This window comes from Phaenicophaeus curvirostris, chromosome 7, assembly GCF_032191515.1.
Source record: "Phaenicophaeus curvirostris isolate KB17595 chromosome 7, BPBGC_Pcur_1.0, whole genome shotgun sequence".
NCBI classification, from domain to species: Eukaryota; Metazoa; Chordata; class Aves; order Cuculiformes; family Cuculidae; genus Phaenicophaeus; species Phaenicophaeus curvirostris.
In genome coordinates, this window is record NC_091398.1 from 26,398,038 (window position 1) to 26,415,146 (window position 17,109).

General features: G+C 50.6%; 1 protein-coding gene across 1 annotated transcript in view; it reads right to left on the reverse strand.

Moving 5' to 3' along the window:
- IGFBP2 (insulin like growth factor binding protein 2) overlaps positions 1-16,323 on the reverse strand; it is a 62,831-nt gene extending 46,508 nt beyond the window's left edge. Inside the window, exon 1 of the mRNA XM_069861383.1 lies at positions 15,921-16,323. Within this exon, the coding sequence (XP_069717484.1) occupies positions 15,921-16,323 (403 nt within the window). The remainder of the gene's footprint in view (positions 1-15,920) is intronic.
- Between the last annotated feature and the right edge of the window lie 786 nt (positions 16,324-17,109).

Consider the following 17,109-nt stretch of genomic DNA (forward strand, 5'->3'; position numbering starts at 1 on the left):
TGCCAATATTTCAAAGTTACCTGAATAAAATCTTAGCTTTTGTCTTTTTTTTCCTTTCTTTTTTTTAAAAAAGGTTTGGCAGCCAAACCGAAATGATCAGCCCCAAGCGGGAACCAACACGTGGACTCCACCACACTCAAAACCCACAGCGTGTCGCCTCCATAGCTCCCAAATGTGCTCACACAGAGGTCTGCATGTGACCCTCCCAACCCAGCGGGATAGCCCCTGACAGCTGCTCTCTCTGGAGCAAGAGCAGGTTTCAGCAGGTCTTCACCAAGCCAGACAGGTCAAAATAAGCCTGCTAGCACCTCTCTGAAAATATGCAAAGCAAATCTGCGAGCAGGCGTGGGGAGGGGAAGAGAGGGGAGGCTTGCAGAAATGCAGCAAGAGAAAACAAGAGGAAGAAAGAGTATAGCACTTCATAGCAGTAAAAAAATAAACCCTCTGGCCAAAAAAAAATGCAATGGGAAAATTGTACAGAGTTCTAGGGAAAAAAAGAGCAACAAAGGAAAAAGGCAAGAGGGGCTGATTCTAACACCCTGACCTGAATGCATATGGTCAGCATGGATAAAATCTTGCATATTTTCTTCTCTGCACCAAGGAAATCCCAGAGAGCCTCCAAAAGCCTTTTGCAAATCAGGACCAAGCCCTTGACTTCTACTGGTTTTGGCAGCTGCTGGATCATTCTTTATCCAACAGACTCTCATAGCATAAAGTCTAAGTTTCTGCTGTTGGAAAAAGTGTGAAAATAAACTCAAAAATATCCCAGGGGATTTTGTATTGGACCTTTTTCAGTGTTTTCATCACCCTGTAATCTTCAAATTAGGCAGCATGGGGTACCATCGTGGTTTCTGTAGTATTCATCACTGAAGCAATTCGCAGGCTGTTCAGTCTAACTTGCTGTCCTGAGATACAATCCTACCACTGGATTTTCCAGGACCAAAAGATGAGTATCCCCAAGATATATCCAAGATACCTGCCTCAGCTTCCCTGACTTCTAGGTGGGGCTTTGATAGTGCAGCAGAGGACAAATGCAGGTGCTCACAGCCAGTCAGTGCCTCAGGGCAGCTGAACCACAGTCGGGGAGGGATGAGATTAATTACACAAATGACAAAATGCCGGATGCCAGCCCCCACCCCACGCAGCAGCACAGATGGATGCGGGAGGGAAGCGAGCAGCTCAAAACTCAGACAAGCTCCCAAATGAGGCCAGTCTTATCCTATCCCAGCTACAGACCCGCATCTTGGCCTTCACTAGGGCCAGGAAAGTCCTGCACATTTTCTTTAGAAAGGAACACAAGAGTGAAAAGCCCCCAGTAGGAGAATTTTCCTTTCAGCCTGACCTGGACCATCCTGTGTATCCGCCGTAAGGGCACAACCACTGGGAGCCAACTCGCCTGCTCAAGGAGGAGAAAAGGGAAGTTAATTTTCTCAGCCAAAAGAAAATAGGGAGTTCTTTTCAGATGGCAGGAATGTGACCGTGACATTTAGTCACTTGCTATTTCTGCTTCCCGGCTATGTCTCTCTATGGGAAAGCCCCTGGACAGAAGTCTCTCCAGGAAGCATTGCAAGTTTGCCCAGACTTTGGTATCTAAACCCACTCTGAGGTCCCAGGGCTGGCTCCATGGGGAGCTGCAGGGTTTTTAGGGAAGTTTAGTCTTGCTCATTCTGTCTCAACCTCCTTGGCTGCCTTAAAACAGACGCATGTGTCAAGCTGGAAAAAGAGCAAACCTGGAGCCCTGGCCTAAGGCTACTCAGGGTCTGACTCACCACAAGCCCCGCTCTCACTGCAGCATGCAAGCCAGGACAGGACAGCATCGGGACACTGTGCCAAGTCCCTGCACAGTGCAAGGCTGGGTTCAGAGTGGAGAGGAACCAATGCTGCATCTCCGGCTCCAAAATGCAGCTGATCACCACTGTCATGACGGAGAAACTGTGTTTGCCACATATTGAGACACAACGGTGAGTGACCCTACCTGATGGCACAGCTCCTGAAAAGAAGGCCCCTCACCACAAGAGGATGTTGAGGCTCTGGAGCGAACCCAGAGAAGAGCAACAAAGCTGGTGAAGGGGCTGAAGAACAGGCCTTATGAGGAGCTGCTGAGAGAGCTGGGGTTGTTTAGCCTGGAGAAGAGAAGGCTGAGGGGAGACCTCATTGCTCTCTACAACTACCCAAAAGGAGGTTGTGGAGAGGAGGGAACTGGCCTCTTCTCCCAGGTGACAGGGGACAGGACAAAAGGGAATGGCCTCAAGCTCCGCCAGGGGAGATTTAGGCTGGACATCAGGAAAAAATTTTTCACGGAAAGGGTCACTGGGCACTGGCAGAGGCTGCCCAGGGAGGTGGTTGATTCACCTTCCCTGGAGGGGTTTAAGGGACAGGTGGATGAGGCACTGAGGGGCCTGGTTTAGTGATTGATAGGAATGGTTGGACTCGATGATCCAGTGGGTCTTTTCCAACCTGGTGATTCTATGATTCTATGAAGCTAGCACCCCTAGCAAAACTCCCCAGTTCCATCACAGGGACAGTGTCTGACGGACCATGTCCCACTCCCTGCCAGGCTGTGGCTACATGCCCTCCAGGCACTGTACATGCTTCCACGGAGCGAGAGAGAAGACAGCAATGGGGCTCAGGGTTACTGCAGTGCAGGGCAGACTGCACACCTTTCACAACAAGCTTCAGGTACAGATGCCAGGCAGTCAGCCCAGCTCAGGTCACGCTGCTGGCACCACTCAGCCCACGATTTCAGGGATTTCCAAAGCACAGCCAGGTCTGCCAGCTGCTCACAGAGGTACCTTCCTTGTTATGTTACTGCACTAACTGCAGTCTTGCATTGCAGATCCTTTCTGCCATGCAGCCTGAAGTCCCACCCATTCACAGCTCTTTCATGCACAAAATTCTGGAATCTCCCCCAATTAAAAAAGTTTCCTAGATCTGATGGGAGGCCACTGCTTCAAGAGAGGAAATACGCAAGCCTACTGCACACTCTGCAGAATTTCTCAGGATATAATTTATATGGCAGTGGGCAACCCACAGTGAGTTGTAAACACTCTCACAAGAGCGTTCACACAATACTAAGCTCAATGTCAGTCTTGAACATAGGTAACAATGGCAGGAGGCAAGCAAGATGCATAACTTAACTGCCAAAAATTCAGCTTCATCACAGGATGGAGAGGATATGCATTCAGTTGACTATCCCCAAACAGGCAGGGAAAATAAAAAGGAAGAACAGCAGCAGAAGGGGGAGGGGCAGCTAGGTGGGAAGGTGGGAATAAAAAAACACAGACTCAGTTAAATAATTATAGGGGTGCTGCAATTCAATCACAAGCAGTTTTTTAGGTCAGCTGGGACATTTCAGCTCTGCTGGAGCAGATGAATTCCAGGGGACAAGGACACTGCTGACAACCACAACCCAGAGGCTGAACTCTCCTAACATGTAACTCAGAAAAAACAGACCTGAGCAGGGTTGTGCTTCACTGGCACAGCCCAAGTGATGGGACCTCCCTTCTCGCCATGGCTGCTGCTCCCAGAAGCATGAGGCAGCAGGAGATGGGAATGGGTAGAAAAATGTATTTGAAAGAGCAACCGCAGATTGGTCTTGTACATGGAAATCCTCCTATCCCAAAGCCTCAAGACACCGCAGTGATGCACACAGACAAGGGTTTGCTTGCCTCCCACAGCACCTGAAGCTCCACTGCTGTAAGTCATGAAGGGATCTCACACAATGAAGAAGGTACCTCTTTGAGCAGCTGGCAGAATGGGATGTACTTTGGAAAACCCTGAAATCATGGGCTGAGCAGTGTCAGCACTGTGACGGGTTTCCATAACACTGTTCCTACTACCTTGCAAGGCTCACTCCATGCTCTTTTCATAAATCCCTAATTTGTGCACTGCTGGCTACCATCTAAGGCAGGATTATGGGCTTGACAGACCTTTAGCCACGCTGGTCTGCTGCCTAGTCATAGCTCCACTGCCCAAGCACATTCAGCATGGTCTGAATTTGCAAAGGTCAGTTTTAGTATGTGCACGACCAACCTAATGTCCAGGGGTTAAGGTAACAAATCCTTGAAAACCGACTGATAAAAAGACAAAAATAAACAGAAAAATGGAGGAGAGCAATGACTAAAATCAATAGCAATCATTACTAGAAACACGGGAGCTTTCCAATTGTCTGATATGAGAAGAAATCTGTGTTTGCATTATCATTTACTGTTTCTTATCAGGCATATTTTCTTAATGATGAAGTTGTGTTTCAGCCCTCTGTCAACTCAGTTGGCCTTAGTCCCTGTAGGATGAGGGTCACAGTTCCCAAAAGGGCAGAGCACCAACCAAATCACATTCTGTGTAGTGGAACCTGCAGGAACTTTACCACCTCCCCAGTGAGCCGTGTTGAACTCACTTCATGCAAAATAGGGGCCTAATAAGTAAACTTCCACTCCACAAAGGTGGAACTGGCACAAAAGCATGAGTTAAACTCAAATGGAGAACCCACTGTCCAAACACAGGTGTCGGAAGCAATATTCTTAAAGCAAACACTGGAACGATCAGCAAGCAGTGAGCATTTTGCACACCTGTTCCTTAACAGCACATAAATCTCAAGACATTTGTGCTTCTAAAAAGGGATTAAAATAAAAGTATACTGAGTCCATAGATGCCTTTGTCTAAAAAGCCACGTGAGTGGCAATAAGTTTCTACAGGCTGACTCCCCACAAGTGTAAGCAAGAGAGAGTTTTCAGCTCTGGGCTCCCAAAATATTTACTCAATCTAACGTCATTCTGACTGCTCTTGAGTACACTTTTCCAAAGTCACGTGCTGTCATTTTTATGGCATATCCTTGACCAAAACACAAATGCAGAGTACCCTTTCCAACAACTCTTTCCAAGGGCTTTATTATCATAGAAGCAAACAGTTCCCTTGTAAGGTAGGATCAGCACTACAGAAACCCATCACAGAGGTAAAACACAGCAGGGTCAAATGTGAACACTAAATCAAACTGAAATTGCAGGACAATTTCAGAAGCTTAGATGAATGGCTTAAGCTGAGCAGGGGCCCAAGAGGCTGAGAGAAGACACCCTTCTGGAGCAAGCTGGGGCATTTTAGTGGCTGCATTTGATCTCAAACATGGGTTTAGATCTCATCTGGCCAAAAGCCACAGCTTGGGAAGAACATCTGGTGGAAGATGCCGGCACACTCTGCGTGTTTCCTCGCAAAGGCTTGGGATACCAGTTCTTATTTTTAGTACTATTTTTATTTCTTCATGTAATTAGTTCAGTGTTTCAGGCAGCCCTGGAGGAGCAGGAAGGACATGTCCCATAATAAAACTAATTAATTCAAGTGGAATTTCTAGCCATTATTGTGAAAGTGGCCAAATTCCTTGCTTCTGAAAAGATGCCAGAATGGCCATTAATCTGGCTGTGGTCACAAGCAGGATTCCTGTGGCCTCCTGCAACACTTGACTGGCCCTCAGGACAGAGAAGCCAATGTGGATGTTGTTTTTTCTTCACACCAAATCCCACAGCCCAAGTTTTACTAAACAAGACAGTTGCCTCAGAGGGCTCCATGCCAAATTCTTCCCAGTGCCCCTAGACCAAGCATGCACCAGTCATGTGCACAGATGTCTAGACCTCCAAAATCATCCTAAATCATGCAGTTCAGCATTATTCAAAGCTCTGTAGACGAACTCTAACCACCTGCCCATCCTTAGCCACGCTTTCAGTGAATGGAGCAGGGTACTGGATTTGTCCTGGAGATGTCAGAAGCTGTATTCCTACCACCAGGCTGGGTATGTGAAGAGACTGAGCTTTTCAGGTCCCATCTGCAAGTAGTGGGAAACTGGGCTTCTCCACAGAGAAATTCCAGGCAAGAATCTCATTGACCTAAATCCCTCAATAATGCACAAGAATTAACGGAATCTGCCTGTGAGCTGGGGGTGACAGTGTCTTCAGGGTCTGGCAGGGACAAAAAGCATGAAATAAATTTATTTTAGTCACTAAAATCAACAACAACAAAATGGCTCAGAACACCCAGAGGGAACGAACTTATTGTGTAAGAAGACACCATTCTGCCATAGTCTCGTTTTTCTCTCCCAATTCTGGACTGCTCTTTAAATTCAGTAATGGATTAGATAGTTAGCCTCTAAATAGTACCCCTGGTGCCGTCTCCTCGTCCAGTTCCAGGAATGGTCATATTCCCTGATCACCACTAGAAATCAAGACCTCCTGCCCCAAATGTCCTCTGTCATGGACCATCTGTAGCAACCAGGATTTATCATAGAATAGAATAACCAGGTTGGAAGAGACCCACCGGATCATCGAGTCCAACCATTACTATCAAACACTATAGAATCACAGATTAACAGCCTAAACAAAATCTTCACCAAAACACCACTGGACAAGCTGTGGAGGCAGCACTGTTCACCATGGCCAAAGGAAGAGGTCCCCTGACATGGCCACCCATTTTTTTAGGCTTCTTCAACCCAGTTTCTATCATGGCAGATTATGTACCTGTCCAGTCACACCACAGTGAGATCAAGATAGTGCAGCAAGGATTTCCCTGTCTTTGTATCAATCCTGTTCAGAGGATGTTCAGAAGAAAGGGCAGTGCTCTCTGCACATCAGGGTTCATATAAGACTCGCAGCCCTTGGTTAGTGGTGGGTATTGTGCTAGATAAAGAACAGCTGCTGAAGCCCAGTAGTGCAGATGGAGAAGGTTTCACCACAGGAACTTTGCTCTCAACGAGTTGGGCTAAGAGAAGCCTTACCAGAGCCTCAGATGAAGCCTGGAGCAGTTCTTCCAAACTTCAGAAAGCAGTGATAAGATTCATTACAGTGTTATCAGTCAGCGTTTTCCTCCTACTGGTTCAGCTGCAAACCTAGAAGAGCAAAGCAGCTACCATGTGCAGTGTGGATTGCAGCACCCTTGACAAGTATCCCCAAGAGGCAAGACAATTCACTAATGTAACTGGAAATTGTCTTTAGCAAAGGCACTGCAAGTGGAGCGAGGAGGACCAGTAGGAACAAAAAACAGCCACAGAAAGACTGAGAGCTGCTGGGTTAGCCGCACTGCAAACAGAAACACCACAGTGGCCAACCACTCTAACCCTACAACCTCCACACTAAACCCTCCCAGTGCCCAGGAACCAGACTATGAGCCACTAGCCACCTTGAATTATTCAGTCTCAGTAGCTGCACATCCCTGCTGGGGCTACAAGGCACAGCCTCAGCACCAGCCCTGGGCTCCAATAGCATGGGGGACCAGGAGTACCACACCAGCCACCCTTCCCGCTTCTCCTCCTCATGCCATTCCTCTTTGCTAAACCTGAGTTCCCCTCCCCATGTCTGCTTGCTTTTGAAGTGCCAGATGAAACAGCAGCAGATGGAGGCGAGCCGCTCACCCACTGAAAGCAACAGGAGACGAGCGTTTCCACATGGGCTGTGTGGGAGGGCTGCCATTGCGCCCGTCTCAAACCCTGAGTCTCCACTTGGCTCAGCTCGCAGCCGAATGGTGCACCAAGCACCAAAGACAAAACCTCCTGAGTTCAAAAAGAAAATGAGCCACGAGCAACTTTCCAGATGCAAACAAGGGTCAGATTCTGGTGAGTTCCACTGCTTCTGCTCTCCTGCCTTCACTGTGGCCACTCAGGATCTGTCCTGTTCCCCACAAGAGCAAAATTTGGGACTTCTAAAATATAGGGCACTCTCTACCCTACAGGAGACACATCACACTAGGGGATCTTCAGAGGTACCGAAAGGTCTTAAGAGGACACCCAAAATCACAAAAACACTTCAACAACTCACTTCACCCATCAGTCCCCCAGACTGAAGAACATATAATCCTGAGTCGTGGACGTCAGGTGCCCACCCTTTCCTATTTCTAAAACAGCAAGAGGAAAATATAGGAAAGCTATCAGGCAACCTCCTCTCCAAGCCAAGCCAAGTTCATTAGCATGGAACGGGTCTTCTACAACTAGCTAGAAGAACTGCGAACTGACTGCTCTGGATGAAATCTGAAAAGCAAGATCTTCGGTGAAATCTTGCTGTGGTCTCAGGCAAAAATACTGGTTAAAGCTTCACGAATTTTCCCGACATTACAGGACTAGAAGACTTACCCACAGATGACATGCAAGTAACTGCAACAGCATGTCACATGTTGTAGGCATCCTCCATTACTTGGCTACAAGGACATGCTGCGAGGAGGCACAAGAACAGCTTTCTAAAATTGCCTCCAGCCAGTAAGGTGTTTAAGACATTATTAATTTCAAGGGCAGAGGATTAGAAATCCCCTCATCCCACCTACGGCGGTTTATCTGCAGAAAACTGTAAGGAAAAACCAAGAATTTCAACACAGTATAATTCTCACCAGTGGTTTGTGTCACTCAAATACAGTCCAGAATGAAATACCAAGAAACGGGATCTTTGACTACAGAGCGCACCAGGCAGTGAACTTGCTCCCTTACCAGCCGAGAGACACAGTGTAGCTTTCTTCAGAATAAAAGCTGAGGTGTCAAAGGATAGTTTAAGGTTTATAAAAGTGACCTGATGATTCCCAGTATTCCAGTCCATAAGAAAGACACATGATTACTGACCCTTTCCTTTCTAAAACAATTTCTACCATAACCTGATGCAGGAAAAGACTTCATCTTCCCACTTATCTAAGTAAATTACGTGTGGACAACCAATAATGCAGCTTAATTTGCAGCTTAATTTGCAGCTTAATTTGGGCTTCAGCAAATCTCCAATAACAGGCACAAACCCCTATCTCTTAATCCTTTGCCCAAGATAAACACCATATCGTGTTCGCTTGTAATTAGATGTCAACCTGCACGTTTAATGAGGTCACACTTGGGTAATTCATGAATGAGAATCATCTCCCAGCTTGCTGTAGGTGACTGCTGAAGGTGGGCAAAGACATTTCAGTTAGTGATTCAGTCTACTGAAGGCAGACAGTCTTTGTGAATATAATAATAAAAATGCATTTGCAATCTGCAGAAAACTTATCCTTCCAGAAAAGTAAAAGTTTTGTTGGGTTAACTCCCCATCATGGCTCACAAAGGGCCCAGACAAGAGCTGTGTGACTGAGCACAAGAATGTGCACTAGGGCAGGGAGAGAGTGGGGCACAACCGCCACGAGATCAGCTCAGCGGGGATGAAATGCAGCCAAGAATAATCTGCACGTTAGGACCTCAGCAAGGATTTATCCATCTCTCCTGAGTCCACACCAGGAGCACGCGCTGTGGTTAGCCTCCCAATCCCGTAGCACACTCAGTAGCTGTGAAGCAGCACGTTGTTGCATGGCACACAGCAAAGGGACACCTAAGACAACACCCTCCCTCAAGCAGACACAGGGCACTAATGCACCTTCCTCCACAAAGCTAATGCCATCTAGCAGAGCCTTTCTCTTCTACTGAGGGCACACCTGCCTCTTATGGCAGATGCAAACAATCAGCAAGGACATGCTGGAAAGCCAATTCTAATGTGTTCAGTACGTGCTGCTAAAGGACACCCAGGGAAGTGATCACATGCACTGGTCTAGGCAGCAGCTCCCCAAAGAAGAGCAAGGGGTGAAGGTGGGTGGAAGTGGCTGTATTGAAATTATATATTTCATCCTGATTCAAGGAAAGAAAACAGGAATCCTTACACCTGGAAACTCAAAACGTGATCAAGCTCAGCCCTCTTGCTATAACAAAAATGCTTTAAAAGTATCTTCACATTGTACCTTGGCCTTCCTCTTACTCTGCCTAAAGCAAAAAGGAATTAGAGCTCCAGTAGGAAAGGCAACTGCGACCACGCGCAGAATGCTGGAATTGTCCAAACCAAGCAGAAACACAAAAAATCCATCAGGGAAACTGCTGTTCATCCTGCGTCGCTAGTGCTGAACACGCAGCCAGGGAAATCAGGTACAGGAGTACTGCTGGTTACTAGGATGAAACCCTGTCTCCATAAATCCAGTTGTGTTTGTGGATAACAGCAATAGCAGCTCATCAGGCTGATAAATTACCCCAGTACTACTGCAGCCGGGTCTAGTATCAAGCCACACACAAACACACCTCTCACATTCCAGTTTTCACTGGTTTGCCTCCTGAATTGTTTACTGCAGCTCAATTCCTGGATGTGGATAAAACAAACGACATGGGACTTTCTCACAGACGGGGCTTCTTGCTGTTCCCTTGACAAATACTGTGCTCAGCGAGTATGAGCCTGAAACCCAGAGGAAAGGAAACAACTGCAAAGGGCAAGAAGGAAACAGATCATCTGCCAAGGGACAGCATGAAAACACATTTCTTCTTCAGGCCAAAGCCCTGAAATCTTCCCAGGCTTCCCCTTCCCTCCAAACCACCTTTTCACACCGCCATCACCACCGCTCCAGCAAACTCAGGTGGGACTGGGGCAGGGAGTAGCATTATTTTCAAGAAGCTGCTCAACAAGTTGTTATCTATTGTCTTAATACTTACAGATGACAGCCAGCCCAGGACCCAGTCAGATCAGCCCTTGACCAGACATTGCTGCTGTAAAGGAGCTTGGAGACCTGGTCCACCTACTGGTAAAGCCCCATAGGCAGCAAGGACAGATGATCTATGTGGCTTTTTTTTTTTTTCATTTACTTATCATCCCTAGAGCTGTTATTAATTGCATTTCACTTTTAATAATTTCTTCCATGTCAAGGAGCTTTGTAGATGTTCAGTTTAGCCTGGGCAGAGCCACTCTAGTGGCTGTAGACATATTAACGTGCTCCTGTGGATTTGGTTCTTGTGGTTGGCGTCTCCAGTGTCTTGTAATATCCAGGGTTGCATAAGCCAGGCTGAATGCCTGGTTGCAGCACTCATAACTCACCTCCCTCTTGCTCACGTGCTTCGCCTCAAAAGGCTTCTAGCACAGGACAAGGAAGACTCATAGCCTGGCTCTCCTCCACCTCTCATCCACTTTTTAGCAACGTGGTGCCTTCAGGACCTCCACTGCTCCGTTAGATCTGGCCAACTTGACTGATGGGGTCAGAAGCTGTGGACAGATACGCACATGCATATCGTGATGGATGCTTCATTTCCTCATAAAAGCAGGGTAAAAGCAGAAGTCTTCCTGGCAATTCAGTGAATATGCATTACTAGCATGGTTTTCAAGTTGCTGCTAAAATTCCACTTTATTATGCTACCTCCAGCTTCAGAGTCATCTGTATTTTGGAGCAATACATTAAACTTGTCTTTTAGCAGCTGCCTGACAAGGGGAAATGGAGGTTTTGACACTTGACCCATAAGGAAGGATGTGTGGTATTTGGGGCTACCCAAATAAGGATTTTAGTTGGAGGGCTGCTTTTTTAACCTAGTCCCTGACTAGGTGAATGAGGCAACCTTAACCCTACAAGTTCAGGGTTGTCTGGGGCTGCATTCTTTGCATGTCTCCCTTTCCATTTGGAAAGGTTACTTTGCACTGGCATGGACTAATTAAAAACATATTTGTTTTAACAAAGAAGTGAGATTCCAAAGCAGAACTGTATAGCCAGCAGTGTATTCAGAGGCCAATCCCACTGAATTAGTACAAATATCCCACAACAAAATAAAACAATACTACAAACCCCACTGAACTGCACTAGCAAATGGGGGAAAAATCCCTTAACTGGTAAGCTTTGAACACTGTCTTGAGAGCCTTTTTTTTTCAGTGGAACAAGTTTTATTCCAGGGACTTTGCCTCTATTAGGAGAAAATAGCTATTCTCATAACTCAGGCAAGACAATTTAGGTCATTTGCTGACAGTGCTAAGATCTGCCTTGCTCCATCTCCCAGCACAAGTTCCATCTTGGAGCAGCACTGGCACTCTGCTGTATGTTGAGTCAGTTCAGGTCATTGATCCTACAGAAAACCATTGATTTGTTTCCTGGGACTGGCTTTCTGCAAGATTAACTCCTGAACTAGCCTACAGTGACTCAAGGCGAGACCTATACCCAGCAGAAGGAAGAGAGAGGGAGAGTGCAGATGAAAGCTGGACAAGATCACACCAGCCCCTGATTCCAGTTTGTGATGGCCAAAGCAGAAGGCAGCATTCCCACCCCTGAGCTGAGACTAGAGAGACTGAGACACACCAGTGGTACCTGAAATACCTCCCAAAGCATGTTATCTCTCCAGGACCCATCCAGTCCCGGGCCACTCTAGATCTTCTCGGAAAGAGCATGGCTAGTGGGGACTAAGAGATTATCTGCCAGGACACAGACTGTGAACACGATGTACAGACAGCCCTCACATTGCTCCCTGTGTCGTGGAGGACCTCGGACACATCATTTAGTCCCTATGCAAACCAGCATGCCGATCTCACTGAGGTGCTGAAAGAATAAACATACTCAAGATGGGCCTGAACTCTCCACAAGCTTCATGTGGACAGTAACAACCCTCTGTCCTCAGTTCAGGCAGTTCCAGTCAGCAGTACGTGAAGTTTGCTACATGATGACCTGAAATAAACTGTAAAAGAGCGTGGCCCCATGGCATCGAAACTATTTCAGAGGCTCTGATCCCTGGAGGTGCTGAGCCTCCATCTCGCTCTCAGCATCGGTGGGAGTCTGTGCACTCGCTTCCCTGGGGGGATAGGAGTTCTCAGCCTGATTTCCACAGACTGCTGCTATTTTGTTCCAACATTCCCAGCATCTTTAAAATACCCAAAGCCTCTTGTGCAATGAGCAACATCCCCTGCTTCCTAGCTACGTGGTGGTTTATGTTACTTTCCGCCTACAACCATTTCAGGATTGGCTTTACAGACCTAAGTGGAAGACTAAACAATGCTGGAGCCACAGAAAGAGAATTTGCAGAGTTTTATTCCTTGTTTCACTTGGGCAATCCTTCTGCCTCTCATCAGAGACAAAAAAACCCTTGCCAACCTCTCAATTTGGGAATAGCACGAGCTCTGCATTCCAGCCCTGAATCAGCCAAAGGAGCCTTTTCAAGCTGGAAAGGGGAAAAAGGGCAAATACCTTTAAGCACATTAAAAAAAAAAAAAAAAAAAAAAAAAAACAACAACCAAACAAAAAGGCCGTAACACCTGCCTTTTGCAAGCAAAAACCTGCTCTGGGCACTCCAGAAACTAGCTTGACATCAGCATTTGAAAGGGAATTCTAATCTCGGCTCTTTGGGTGCCAGAGTGCTTTCCCCATCACTGCTTTAAACAAAAAGCCACCTCTCTCTCCTAAAGAGAGCTGCCCTGAGACTCTGAACAGAAAACTGACTATCAAGTGAAGCTGGCAAGTTTGTGTCTTGTTTTTGTTGTGGGTTTGTTTTGTTTGTTTGGTTTTTTTTTCTGATGGCTACACAACCTGCTAAATGTTTTGTAACCTGAAGAGTGCAAACCCTTTTCCTGATGTCCAAGCTCCTCTGCCAAGACGTGCTCGACTGTGAATATTCCAGCTGCGTGTTTCACATCGCGCTGGTTAAGGATGTGCCAATATTTTTATTATTCACCCCCTATGGACATAACAGAGCACCACATACACTGAAATGTTCTTAAGCTCTGCTATTTACAGGTGTGTGTATTACACAGTGAGACAGTCAAATAAATCACATCCATTGTAAAGGAATAGCGATAATAAGATCAAGCAAAATAACCAGTAAAGTAACATAAAAAAATCTGAAATAAATTCCCTAGAAACTAAAAAAGCAGCATTAGCTCAGAAAGAGACCTCTCAACCCACCACTGCAATGCTCTCCCCCCTCAATAAAAAAATTCTTGTGAAAGCAGAAGCCTGGAAGTCAGTGCCAGATTCCTTGAATCTAAACGCCCTTGTCTTCTTTTGGAGAGTGTAAAATCCATGCCCTCATCACTCATATTCTGTAGTCAACCAAGGTTTCACATCGTGTTCGCCAGACTCCTGGGCTCTCTACAGCCCTTCCCAGCAAGGCAGAGGAGGGAGGACAGGAGTGGGGACACCACCAGTCAGAGCCTGAGTGCATAGAAGCAGCAGCTTGCTGCTTGTTTTCCCTGCTGTTGTTTTTCTTCACCCTCCTCTCTCTGTATCTCCTCCAGCAGCGGAGCAGCGCGTGCAGGTACCTGGAGCAGCACGTGCAGTTACCTGGAGCAGCACGTGCAGGTAACTGGAGCAGCATGCACAAGTATCCAAAGCAGTGCACACAGGTATCCAGAGCAGCGTGCACAGGTATCCAAAGCAGCATGCACAGGTACCTGGGGCAGCACGTGCAGGTACCTCGAGCAGCGTGCACAGGTATCCAGAGCAGTGTGCACAGGTACCTAGAGCAGCGTGCACAGGTATCCAGAGCAGTGTGCACAGGTACCTGGCTGCGCACCTGTCCTCCAGGGGAGTGAACCCAAGAGAAGCTGCTCCATTCAGAGCGCTTTGAAATAAAGCCTCATCAAGAGGAAAGGGAGGGAATTCAAAGTCATGCTGCTGAACTCGTTATGCAAACAGGGTCACAGCCCCAGCAGTAGACAGGAGAGCAAAACCAGCAGGGCGGTAGAAGTCAAGAAAGTGCGATTTCAGAGGAAAGAGACATGGTTGCTACTCCCAGACCTGATTTGGCAATTTTCAACCTCCCACAGAAAGGGAAAGAGCTTGCGGCCGATCGCAGGGGAGAGGAAGCATTAATAAAACCAGGCTCTGCTGTATCGGCATCCCCAAGAGTGCTCCCTCCTGCAGCAATCGCAGCAACAGGTCAGGAGCCTGTTAGCGTCCCCATCTTCAGGGCCACGTCCTTGGAGGACGCTCCTCTTCCCCCTGGCACCCAGTGTTTGCATCAGGGATGACTGAGTAGGGGCAGGACCCCCCCAGGAGCCAGCAGCAGCCACACCACCTCCAAGGTGGGTTTTACTGGGAAGGTGGCTGTAGGGAACAAGCTGCCCACATGACAGGGTCCCCACAGCTCCAGAGCCACCCGCTTCCCACAAGGAAACACGTGGTCCTCCCACACCGCCTCTCCCCGGATCTTTGGGGCATCTGTCACTCTCCAGGGTACTTTTATTCCCTACCGAACCCAAATCTTAACCGCTACCTCCTTCTGCTTCTCGAAGGAGTCCCCCCTCAGCTGCATCTCCCCAAACTTCACCCTTATCTGCCCCCATGGGTTTTCTTCTCTAGAAGACTCCAAACTCCACCCTGGCTCCCGGGCAGTCCCCACATTCCCCCTTCCCCCCGTCCCTGTCCCCCCGTCCCCGGTTACACCCCGGCCCTGCCGTTCCTGCCCCGAGCAAAGCAGACCTCCCCCTCTAAGTCCCAGGGCAGCTGCACTCCCCAAAGCCCTTCTCCCCGCACTGCCCCAGGGAGGCACCCACGCTCCTCTCCCCCCTCCTGCGCCCCTCTCATTCCTGCTCCTTTCATCCCTCCCCGGACTCTCTCTCCTTTCCCGCACGGATTCCTCTTCCTCGAGGGTTCCCTCTGCCCCGCGAGCATCGTCTTTACGCTCCCTTTGTCCTCCGAACGTCCCGGTGCCCCGCCGCCATCCCGCAACCACCCACTGCCCGGTGTCCAGCCCTCCGGCCCGGGGCGCAGCGCATCTCCCGGTCCCGATGGGCAGGGCTCGATCCCCGTGCATGATACTCGGTCCCGGTGCCCGGTCCCAGTGCGCAGTGCCCGGTCCCGGTCGCAATGCCTCCTCCCCGTGCACAGTGCCCGGTCCCGGTCAGCGGTGCCTGGTCCCGGTGGGCGGTGGCCCGTTCCGGTGCACGATGCCCGGTCCCAGTGCCCAGTCCCGGCGGGCAGTGCCCGGTCCTAGCGCCCAGTCTCGGTGCGCGGTACCCGGTCCCGGTGCGCGGTGCCCGGTCCCAGTGCCCGATCCCGGTGCGCGGTGCCCGGTCCTGGTGGGTAGCGCCCGGACCCGGTGCGCGGTGCCCGGTCCCGGTGCGCGGCGCCCGGTCCCTGTACCCGGTCCCGGTGCGCGATGCCAGCCCCGCAGCATCAGGTGTCCGGCGCCGCCGCGGAGCCCGGCGCGGGGCTGCGCTCACCTGCGGGGCGCTCGGCGCTGGCGCCATACTCGGCGGCGTCGCGGCGGCGGGCGCAGGTGCCCTGCCCCTGCATCAGGGCTTGGAGGGGCAGCTCGGCGCCGGGGTCGGGGTAGCAGCGCAAGCCGGCGGCGCAGCGCGGCGTGTAGACGCCGCACGCCTCGGCCTCCAGGCGGGCGCACACCGGGCAGCAGCCGCAGCCCGGCTCCCGCACCAGCTCGGGGCAGGGCGGCCGGACGGCCGGGGGGCAGGCGGCCAGGCGCTCGGCCGTGCAGGGCGGGCAGCGGAACAGCACCTCGGGCAGCGCCGGCCCCGCCAGCGCCAGCGCCGCCGCCGCCGCCGCCACCAGCACCCGCGGCCAGGCGGCCCGCGCCGCGCCGCCGCGACCGACCCCGCCGAGCTCCATGGCGGGACTGACGGGGCGGCGGGGCCGGCAGGTGGACGCGCCGCTCGGCCCCCCGGCGGCGCCGCGCGGCACGGCGCGGAGGGGAGCGGAGCCGGGCGGCGGAGGGCGGCGGAGGGCGGCGGGGCCGGGCGCGCCGCGGGGTCCTAGAGCCGCCCCCGCGAACCGCCCCGCGGACCGCCCCGGGGGTCGCGGCTGACGAAGGCGGGGGGGGGGGGGCGGGGGGGCCGAAGAGGGGGTCAGCCCGAAGAGGGGGTCAGCCCCATAGCGGGTCGGGGTGCCTGGATGAGTGAGGAAGGAGTCAGCCCCATAGGTGCCGCCTCGGAGGGAGAGCAGGGGGTCCGCACCGTAGGGGTCCGGGATGCTGAGGAGCAACGAGGGGAGGTCACCCTCACAGGGGGTCGGGGATGCGGAGAAGCGGGTCAGCGCCATAAGGGGTCGGGGTGCCGAGGGGGAAGGCGGGGGCTCAGCCCCATAGGTGCTGCCTCGGAGGGAGGGGGGGGTCTGCACCATAGGGGTCGGGGGTGCCGAGGAGGAGTTCAGCCCCACACGGGGTCGGGGATGCCTTGATGTGAGAAGAAGGGGTCAGCCCCATAGATGCTGCCTCGGAGGGACAGCGGGGTGTCCGCACCGTAGGGGTCAGGGATGCTGAGGAGCAAGGGGAGGGGTGTCAGCCCTATAGGGGGTCAGGGATGCCTTGATGTGAGAGGAAGGGGTGAGCCCCATAGGGGGTCAGGGATGCCTTGATGTAAGAGGAAGGGGTCAGCCCCATAGGTCCTGCCTCGGAGG